We start from the raw sequence: 11,588 nt of genomic DNA, 5'->3' as shown, positions 1-11,588 counted from the left end.
GCTGACTTCAAAAGTGTAAGTGTTGAGAGACCCACTAGCACTCCCAGCCGAACCCAGATCGGGGCTAGGTTTACACAATCAAAGGCTTTCTTAACGTCTACCTTTATTATCACTCCATTTTTTAACCCTTGGTGTTTACTTATCTCGTAGTAATAATCTTCTCGTCTCTTGTTTCTACAGAATCCATATTGTGTGTTCGGAAGGAGAAATTCATCTGCCACATCCAGTAATCTTTCCGCCAGGATTTTGTCTACTATTTTGTATAGGTAACAGGGTGATCTGACCATTCTAACCGTGCTTTTATCAGATTTCAGGACAAACCCACAGCCTAAAGTTGTGATCGAGTTTGGGACATGTGAATATTGGAATATTTTTCTTATCACTGTGATGATTAGTTCCTGATTCACCCTGAAAAATCTTGTCCATGTTTGCTGATCAAAAGTGTCCGCCGCTAAACTTCCCGTCTTGAATTGCATCTTCTTTATCATTATTTCTTCATGTTCACGAAGTTTTCCTCTAATACCCATTGGCTTGTCTTCATATTGTGGTCTATTTTTCGTGAATCCCTCTAACCATTTATCTCTGCTCTTCTTGATTGTTTCTATTGTCCAGTCGATCCTTTCCTCTTTCTCTAGTAAATTTCGTTTTATTACCTTCCATTTTTCTTTTTCGTCAGTCGAGTTTAGTAGTTTCACCACTGAGTAGCTTTGAGTTTTCCTTTTTATCTCTCTGATTGTTTCGTCTAACTCTTGTTGTTGGTCAGTTGATTTATTCTTTATTTTCTTTAGTTTTCTCCTTTTTTGTATTAATCTTTTTAGCTTATTCTTTTTTCTAATTTTTTTGTATATCCATTTTGCATTATTATCTGGAAACTTAATTATCTTCGCGCAGTTTTTAACCAGTGGTGTTTCTTTATTCCAGGTCATTTCTTCGCTCTCCATATTTGTCAGTTTTAACCTCCACGATCCAAATTTTCTCATTCTTATTTGTTGTCTTCTTTGTGCGCATTTTTTCATTCTGACTGTTGTCACTATTTTGTAGTGGTCGGAGTTCAATTCGTCTAACAATTTGTATTCAATGATATCTATTCCATTCGACACGAAGACCATATCCAATACATTGTTCGATCTTTTGAATGTAGTTTTAAATGTATCCGTTATTGGTCTTAAATTGTTTACCTTAATCCATTCTTCTAATATCGTTCTTCTTTGTTCACTACAGTGTTTTCCTGTTTTATTACTCTGCCACAGATTCGATGTGATATTCCAATCTCCAAGAAAGATCGTGTTTTTCCCTCTGTATTGGTTCATTAGCTCCCTGATGATCGCCATACTTTGTATAAATTCCGTCTCTTTACTTTTGGTTACCCCCGGACGCATATAGACTCCCACGATTATTGTGTCTATTTCCATTATTTTCAAAACACAAATTGTTGTCCCTTTGACGAAGATCGGTTTTGCCGTTAAATCTGGTGAAACCATTACCATCTGATCCGCTTTTCCAAACACATATTTGTTGTCGATACTGTTAACCATTACGAACTTATTCGGTTCCGATATTGACGATATTGTTTGAGTTGAGTTCATCGTTCTCTGGATCATTTTATCTGTTGCTTTGGTGTTGCGACCAGCATTTAGGTGGTTTATTTTCACGTAAAACATTTTCACTGTTAAAGTTACTTTTTGTTTATGTTTCGTCTTTATGAACTTTCTTTTATTTTAACTCTTTGGTTACTAGGTAACACTGCCGCCGGGAAATTTAACCTTCATGGATTCCATTCCTGATTATTTTTCTAAAGTTGAGGTTCCTCTGCAGACTCGTACCAGTCTCGTTTCCACTCTTTTGGATTCAAAGTTCGCCCGAGGTTCAAAACAAAATCTTCATCGCGAGTTTCTTACCATTCCCGATTTAGGAATATCCAATCAGAGTTTTACTTATTGTTTACATCGACGGTGTAATCAGATTATTTATATTTGTCGAGTTCAATTCGATTTTCAATCTAAAGTGGTAAGAGGTCATGGAGTCGATCCCACTTTTGGTAGGGCTTATGATATGGCCTGTTCCCAGGTTTTATTATCTATCCTGCGTGATCATCCCTTGCTTATTATGGTAATTTGTGACCTCAGATCGGAGTTAGCAATTCACACTAATCTTTTTCTCTTTCTATTATCTTTCTTATAGCCTAAGCGAGTGGTTCCCTTGCCTAATTGGAGAGGTCATTGTTTCCTTAATTCAGCTTTAATTCCCTTATTCCATTGTCCACTTTTCTTACGTGTATTGTTTCGCTGTTATTTCATGGTTACAAGCGAGGTAAATCTCGGTCGTTTAGCTAAGCCTGTTACTAAGGAAACAATTCTTAAAGAGGGTGAGACACGTTATCTGTGGACTTATTGTTTATATGAGTACCATCGCTTCGCACGTCGAGCTGCTGTTACTCATGATTTTTCAATTCGTAATTTCCCTCCGAATCTTGATAAAAAATTATGGCCTGGTGTTAAGAAAAAGATCCCTGAGAAAGTCAAGCCCACTCTGGATTTGGATCTTGACGATCATCAAACCCGGCTTTTGCGCCATTGTACTGAATTTATTTCAGATGCTTATTCCACTCCAGGTGGAAGCGAAGATGTCATTTACCATGATCTGGTTAAAAAATTAGTACAAGATCATCGATTATTTCATGATCTCATGATGATCACCATTACTGGAAAGTTTTTCTGTCGCCATTGTCGTGGTTCTGGTCTTGATTTTACTCATAGTTTTCCCTTATTCAGGTTAAAGTCGAAGTACCATGAGTCTAAGGATGTCTATCTCATCAGTGAGGCTATTCAGCATCCCAGAACGTGGTTTACCGAGTTAACTCTGACCTGCCCTAATAAGGTTAATGGTTCCATTTGTGGAAGCCGATTCCGTAGTTTAAAGGATGTTGAGATCATTAAGTTACCTGATATTCTGGCTATTTGTCTGGAGGATAGTCTAATCAGTGATGAGGATATTCTAGTTCATATGGAGGAATCTTTTACTATCAATGTTTCCGGAAAGGAGATTAAATATCATCGTTTTGGTTATACCAGTGTATTCCCTACCTTTAAGTGTAATGGTCGTTTTCTCGGTGAAAGATTCCTCATTCCCGAACCTCATTTTGAGAAAGCCGGATGGCATACAGTTATCAATTTAAAAATTGGTGAAGATCTTTATTGTGAAATCAATAATGGAGAAATCTACAGTTCAATGCCTGAATTGCTTCAGTGTTACACTCCCGGTTGTTTGGTTTTCTATCAAACATCTGAGATTTGTTTACCTGTTGTCGAAGCTACGGCCTAATCTGCTTTCGCCTTAGTGTTTTGGATGCCAACCCTGATGTAGAGTCGAACATTTTTCACACAATCCAAATTTAGCCTTACCCATCAATTGTACATCCATGTGTTTTAGTGAAAAGGTAGGTGATTTTTTCTTAAGTGATTCATAATCTTCTAATTTTCGTATGAAGACTGTCACATTAGATTCCTCAATCCCTTCTTTCACCTCTACCATTGAGTCTATGTCTTTCAATTCATCCTTTATTTCTTGTTTCAGGTTCCTGGTATTTGGCGTTTTCCCAGTCATAACGTGCCATCCCAATATCGCTAGATTAACTTCAAACGGTAACATCTCCGTAGTCTCAACAATCGTCTCTACCACCATTGGTCTTATCATTCTGTGAGCCGTTTTTCTCTTCCCAAAGAAAGTTTTCTCTATTTTACCTTTGATTTCTTCTGGTTGTTTCCAATTAAACGTTTTTCCATGAAACATGATGATTTCTTCGTCCCACAAATCGGCGTTAATCGGATCATTGATCTTTCCTTTTTCTTCTATCATTTTTATTATTATCGATTGGGCTATGAGTGCTTCCGATTCCGGATCTTGTTGGACCAGGAAGGAAGTTACTATATTGGCACCAGTCAAGATGTTTTTATTCACTTTCCATTTTTTCTGTATTTCCTCACTCGTTAAATTCACTATATCCGACATAAATTCTTGTAAATTGTTGTTGTTACTACACCAATCTTCAAATTCTTCATTTATTAAACCTTCTTCACTAAGTTTTTCAATTAAATCTTCTGGATTAAGATCCATTTTGTTTCAATTCAACTTTATTTATTTCTTTGTTTAAATGCGTTTTAAACTTTAATTTTTGGCAGAAACGTGTTACAATTGCTTAGCAACCCTTTGGCGCTATATTCATATGGTGAACCCAGTTTTGGGGTTAGCTCTTCACAACAACAGATGTTCATATGGTGAACCCAGTTCGGGGCTAGCTCTTCACATCATCAGATATTCATATTGAAAGTCTATCAAAGAAATTGCCATTTGCAATTCGCTCCGATACAGTGGGCATTCTTGAGAGTAGGCACCATGGTCATTACGGTCACAGGATGCACACTTCATTGAATCGTTTTTGCAATTCACTCTGGTATGTCGTTCAGAGCACTTGGTGCATCTGACCTGGTTAATGCATTTTTTCTTAGTATGTCCAAATTTATGGCATAGTCTGCATGCAATCACATCAAATGAATCCTTAACTTGGAGAAAGGTGTAGCCCACTGAAATTCTCCCTTTAAGCTTTTGCTCAATAATTGACCTAATTGTGGGGCTTACTTCCAAGACCACTCCATATTTTTCTCCTCTTGCCATATCGAACGTATTAGTGATTCGAAATTGTTTATTATCCTTAAATCCATTGAGTTTCATTATTCTGGTTATATAGGTATTCCAAGATTCATGTGATGGAGGTTTTATAAACAATATCTTAATACTTGGCCTTCGCCATTCAGGTATGGTGATTTTCAACTGATTTATCTGTAAACTCTCTTTAATTCTCTCTGGTCTTGTTCCGAATATGTGATGATTAAAGTAAATTGTTTCCAACATATGAGTCTGAATCGAAAGGTTTTACCTAGTCCAGCAATCGCCTCAGATAACGCATTCATTGATCTGAGGTGATCCGGTCCTTCAACTACGATTCTAAAATATCGCTGGACATTTCCCCATTGCCACCATGTTTTGGATTGTAGTGTCTTTGTTTTGGTTGTTATGATATTTAGTGAGCTCTTGAATTTTTCTTGGCTGGAACGATTTCATCAAAATCGGTTGGTTCATCTTCCGCTGATGATGAATCATTCGATTCTTCTTCTATCGCGACTGCAGGTTCGGCACTAGCTTTCACAACATCCTTCTTAAGCCATTTGTTGATGAATCGGACGTTCTTTTCCAGATAGTCCAAGTCTTTCTGAATTATTATTTCATCCTTTTCATTTCTTGGTATTTTTAATGCTTCATTGAATAGTCGCACATCTTCCTTTATTATCACTGTATCCACTTTCGATAACTGCTCTGTTACCCATTGTTTATTCATGTGGTTTTCATTCATTTTTCCAAATATCGCTATCATTCGTTCTTTAGCTTCGTTGTATCTATCCAAATCTATTTGATTAGCTACCTCCGGAAAGATAATCATCTGTAAATACAGTTTTATATAAATTCATTCAATTAGTAAATACAATTCATTATAAATTCAGACAGTGTGATTCCCACGTGTTTAGCATAAATATACGCTCACTATCTTACCTTGGTTCTTTTTCTTCCCATTTTTTCTTTCAGGTTTGTTTTCACTAAACTTATCACTTTTATCAATTATGTTTTATTACAGTTAATTCACTGATTATAATTAATACACAAATGTATTTAATTCACAATTTAAATGAAGAAAATAATGTTAATAAGATCAAAAGATTTAACTTGAAGAAATTGCGACAGAGAAAAAGTGAGAAAGAGAAAAATAAATTGTCTCTTATGAAAGAAAAATCGAGTAGACAGAAAATAGAAAGAGAAAAATGTTGATCCTTTCTGCGCATGCGCAGAGAACATTATCCTGCACATTCGCAGTTCGATCCATCAAAATGGCGACATCAAAATCGAAAGCAAAAGGTAACAATTAAGAGAAAGAGAAAAAGAGAGTAAATCAATTGCAACAATTAAGTTAATTTTTTTTTTTCGTTCAATTTTTAAACAAAAATGAAAATGATTAAAGTTTCTAATTTATTTGGTTCTTTTCGGTGTAAAGGAAGGAACATTTTTCTTCAGCCAACATCATCTGTTTACCCTCAAGTGATTCTTAAAAATAATAGTTCAACAATCACCTTCAAACATTTTACAATAACAAGTAACAACAACAACGTTTGTTATCGTAATTTACATCAACAATCATCAACTGTTTCTTTTTCTAGTGATAATAATATTATTGGTACAATGGGTTTATTACAATCAAAGAATCAACAACAATCAAGGTTAAATGGATGCGCATGTATTTGTAATACTGTTGATCATTATAAAATCTGTGTAACTCAACCAGTTTCATCATCATTATCAACATCATCACCCTCTTCATCACAACTAAATCATAATCATCATCATCACCATCAACAATTACCACAATCAACACCATATCGAACAACTGTATTCTCAGGTAATCCCTACTATTCAAAGGTTAATTCTTGTAATAACAATAATAACAACAACTCACAAGTGAACGGTAAACGTTGGTTCTCACTTGATTCAACCAAAATGTCATCTAAACAATTAACTGGATCTGATCTTATTAAGGATAATCGTCAGAACAAGGTAAGTTGACATTTTCTAATCAAATGAAATATTTTCTTTTCATAATCTTAATGAGCAAAAAAAAATTCCCCATATTCGGTTCTTTAAGCAAAATCTTAGAATCGAACATTTGTTATTCTATTCTATCCAAAGAAAAAATTCGACAAATAGAAGGAAAAATTGTTCTCTCTCCATCTTTACTTTTCTTCTTTCACCTGATGACAACTCTCTCTTTCTCTTCTCTCTTAACCAATCAAAATTTTCTTCTTTCTAATTTAAATAAATTTAAATGGATTATCTTCCAATCTATTATAATAGAGACAATTATTAGATTTAAGATCTGAATCAAGGTTTCCGATTGCGATTTTTTTTTGTGGGTATTTCTCAAGTTTGTTTGTTATATTGTGTTGATTGTGATAATTGTAATATCACCAATATCAATACAATTAAAATGAGTAATATTAATTGTAAATTTCAATACAACTGATAATTATCACAGTTGATTGAACTAGTAGACCTTGTTGTTGTTAGAAAATTGTTGATTTTAAATTGATTAAGAGTATTTATCTGTTCATTTAGAGGGAAAATGTTTAAACTTCATTGTTATCGTTTAAATTGTTTCATTATCGTTAACATTGTATTATTAACACTTTTTTCTAACCATTATGTGATTATTATTACAATTAATTTGTTAATCATTGTCATTGAGATAATAATATTAGTTAGTTCATTTTTCTCAATGATCTTGTCTCTCTCTCTCTCTCACACTATTTACTTAATTCAGTAATTCAAGTTTATCGGGAGAAAGTGTTTACATTTAGTGTTACGCCTCGTTAATTTGTTCCTTAATTATACTATTAATTGTTTATTACTAATTTACAATTTTACTTAACAATATGATTAGATAATTGTGCTAATTTAAATCAATAAGACAAATTGTTTTAAAAATAATGCGACTCTATTTTGCTATAACTTAATTAGTTAATCATATTATCTAATATTGACTAATAAATTAGTACAGACAAAAACAACTTGATTCCTTTTCTTAATACAATCACTTATAATTTAACTAGTATCATCAATAATTAGTATCCAACTCTTTTCATCTTTAATTATCTATCTGCTCAATTAAAATGATTGTACTTGTTATTAAATGTTATTAATAAATTGTTATTACAATTTATTGGGAATTGAATTACAAGGCAGTCCACGTGTTAACAATTGCACTGAATTGAAATGCAAACAAATAGACAATATTTTTTTTCATTCAATTTCTAATCAAGATAGTTGTCAATCAATTTATTATGTAATCATATGCTGATTGATTGTTCCCTTTCATTATAATCATTTGAACCTTTTTCCCTGATTACGTTAAACAATAATATGATAGCTTATCGATAAATATTAAATCAATATCAACTTAATGAAAAGATTCAAGAGGCTCTAGGTCATTCCAAATCTATTAAACTAATCATAACTGTTATCGAAAAGATTAAAATCTTTATTGGAAAGGCAATGATAAGGTAATTGTTAGTCGATTAATTGTACTCTAAGGGCCTGATAACATGAAAATTATATTCTTCAACAACAACAAAAAAATGTTCGAACCGACCTTCAAATGGACTTTTAGTCTATCGAAATTGATTCAGCTAAATGATTAATTTTTACTTTTCAAGAAATTATAGTTGATCATAATTTATTGATTTCCTTTAACTAATAATCTTTTCTACATTTATTTATCTTTTCAGGATTTGTCATTCACAATGAGAGAACGAGATCAGTTGAAAATTCGTGGTCTTCTACCTGCCGCTATAAGAGGCCAAAAATTAGAAGCCGAAGCTGCTATGGCTTATTTAGATTCATTGGAAAGTAATTTAACCAAGTACATGTACCTTCGAGAATTACAAGATCGAAATGAAAGATTATTCTATCGTATTCTTTGTGAACACACCGAACATTTGATGCCTCTAGTTTACACTCCAGTTGTTGGCGAAGCTTGTATCAATTATAGTCGCATTTTTCACCGATCACGAGGAATGTACATCACTGTCCACGATTCTGGTCAAATATCGAATATACTTGCCAATTGGCCTGAAAAGGATGTCAAGGTAAATCTCATTATTATAATCATATTTACAATCATTATGTTTTAGCTGATTGAACAACTAAATTACAATTAAAATTGAACCAAGAGTTACCTTAAAAAAAAGCTATTAATTTTTCCATTAATACTTTTAAACAAAATTCACTTGATAATCAATAGATTTGATCAACCTAAAAGGTAACATTAAACTTGTACCAAGGGTAACTTTGTTTAACATTTTCGTTAGTTTAATCTAAAATCTATAAATCGTTGAATTATCTAGATTATATATTTGAGATTAATTGTTTAATTTTTCCCCATTTTTCCTACAAAAATTATTTTCATAAAGTATTAATATTTCACTAATGTTCTTATCGTAATAGGCATTAATAAATAGATTGATATTTAAATGTCAGTAATTCGAGTCGTTTTTCATTATATTGATCAATTGATTAATGTTTAACTGTTAATTATAGTGACATTTAACATATGATTGTTTGTTCACGTTTATCTAATAATGAAACTGATGATCAACTAATGAACTTGTTAATTATTTCATTCATTTTTCCTTCCTTCCATAGGCAATTGTAGTTACCGATGGTGAAAGGATTCTAGGCCTTGGTGATCTTGGTGCTAATGGAATGGGTATTCCTGTCGGTAAATTAGCGCTTTACACTGCACTTGCTGGTATCCCGCCCAATTTAACACTTCCCATCACTCTAGACACTGGTACTGATAATCAAGAATTGTTGAATGATCCATTTTATATTGGACTGAAACAACGAAGAGTCCGTGGCCCTCAGTATGATGATCTTATTGATGAATTTATGGAAGCTGTAATCAAACGTTGGGGACGTGCATGTCTAATTCAATTTGAAGATTTTGGTAATCGAAATGCTTTTCGATTATTGGAAAAATATCGAGATAATTATTGTACTTTCAACGATGATATTCAAGGAACCGCATCCGTTTGTGTTGCTGGTATACTGGCCAGTTGTCGACTTACTGGAATGAGAATAAGTCAACAAAAGTTTCTTTTCTTTGGTGCTGGTGAAGCAGCCCTTGGAATCGCTAACCTTTTGGTAATGGCCATGGAAAAGGAGGGTGTCCCTACCGAGGAAGCTCGTGATCGTATCTGGTTGATGGACTCTCGAGGTCTTGTAATTGCTGATCGTGAGGGTGGACTTGACGAAGAAAAAATTAAGTTTGCTAAAAAAACAGGACCAATGAAAAATTTAGAAGCAATTGTTGATCTTGTTCAGCCATCAGCTTTAATTGGTAAGTTAATTGAAAATTAAAATTAAAAATCAAATCATCAGTAACAATTTCTATTTCCTATTTCCTGTTATTGTTGATTAAAACTCTGATTTTTTTTTCTCTCTTTCCTCACTTTCTCTCAGGTGTTGCCGCTCAGCCAAAAGCTTTTAATGAGTATATTAAAAAAAATGGGTACCATGAATGAGCGACCATTAATATTTCCCCTCAGCAATCCAACCAGTAAAGCCGAATGTACCGCTGATGAAGCTTATCAAGCCACTGAGGGACGATGTGTATTCGCCTCTGGAAGTCCATTTGATCCGGTTACCATTAATGGAACCACTTTCCACCCTGGTCAGGGAAACAATGCTTACATCTTCCCCGGGATATCACTTGCAGCCATCGCCTGTGGTGTTCACACCATTCCCGATGAATCATTTCTTATAGCCTCTAAAGCTTTAGCAGATCAAGTGACTGATGATGATTTAGCCGAAGGTCGAGTCTACCCTCCCTTGTCAGATATTCGAGAAGTGTCTCTAAAAATTGCTGCCAAAGTGTCACAATATTTTTACGTCGAATCGTTGGCAACAGTTCGACCTGAACCAACTGACAAACTGCTTTTCATGAAAACTCTCCAATACGATTACAATTACGTTTAAAATTGAAAACAGTTTGATTATTAGTACAATTGATTATAAAGATAATCAATTTTTTTCCAATTCTTAATTAGATCTGGACCTTATTAGACGAAACTCAGTTTATCTTATAACAATTAACTTAGATTTGTGCAATTAATTTCCTTGTTTTCTCTTCTAATTAGTTTACAATTCAATATAATTATGATGACAATGATTTTTTTCGTTATAATTAACTAATTGTGATCCTTGTGATATCTTTCTCACTCTGCACTTAATACAAACAAATAGACTTATAAATTAACATCCACACTTAATTATGATGATAATTATCATCAACTCACACAAGCATTTATCCACATTGTTTTGTGGAAAATTAAATAATTTTAATTATTTAACCAATTAATCAAGAATTTTTGATCCAAATTGCAAAAAAAAACTAATTATGATCAAAAATTATATTTTAAAGTTAAAACAATTAACCAAAGCTTTTGATGACATCTAATCAACAACAACAACCAAATGATGTACTTAATCATCTAAATAGTTAAATCAATTATCAAGATGAATTTAAAATGATTACAATTATATAAAATTATTGAACCAAATATTGTTAAAGTTAATCATAACTAAATCAAATCTAATCACAAATTTAAAAAGCCTTTCTCATCATTGTACTTCAATACCTTTAATCCTTGTTCTGTTTGTTTTTAATTGTTATACAATGACTTTAATTGTTACCCTTTATTATTACCATGTTAAAACCTTTAGAATCTCCCCAATTAAAAAAAATTTAATTATAACTACAATTAAATTGATAATCAATTAAATTAAAAACAAAATTCAAATCAAATTCTATCGAACAAAATTCAAAGGTTCCAAAATTTCAACAATCGAACCAACTAATTAACTGAATCACCAATCCCCATTCTATTCACCAATACTCATCAAGAATCAATATTAATTTAATTAGATTA

The 11,588-nt window shown here is 32.9% G+C and overlaps 1 protein-coding gene across 1 annotated transcript; it reads left to right on the top strand.

Annotated features, from left to right (window-relative positions):
• The first annotated feature begins 5,954 nt into the window (after positions 1 to 5,954).
• Positions 5,955 to 11,414, top strand: LOC128398117 (NADP-dependent malic enzyme-like). The gene is given in 5 exon segments (XM_053358938.1): positions 5,955 to 6,657; positions 8,385 to 8,744; positions 9,301 to 9,997; positions 10,120 to 10,150; positions 10,152 to 11,414. Coding segments are annotated over 5 exon segments (2,178 nt in total). The 5' UTR covers positions 5,955 to 6,051; the 3' UTR covers positions 10,636 to 11,414.
• Positions 11,415 to 11,588: the final 174 nt, after the last annotated feature.

This window comes from Panonychus citri, unplaced genomic scaffold (assembly GCF_014898815.1).
Source record: "Panonychus citri isolate SS breed McGregor unplaced genomic scaffold, ASM1489881v1 Contig00045, whole genome shotgun sequence".
NCBI lineage: Eukaryota > Metazoa > Arthropoda > Arachnida > Trombidiformes > Tetranychidae > Panonychus > Panonychus citri.
The sequence above is the reverse complement of the archived record's forward strand: the minus strand, read 5'-3'. Positions and strand labels throughout refer to the sequence as shown.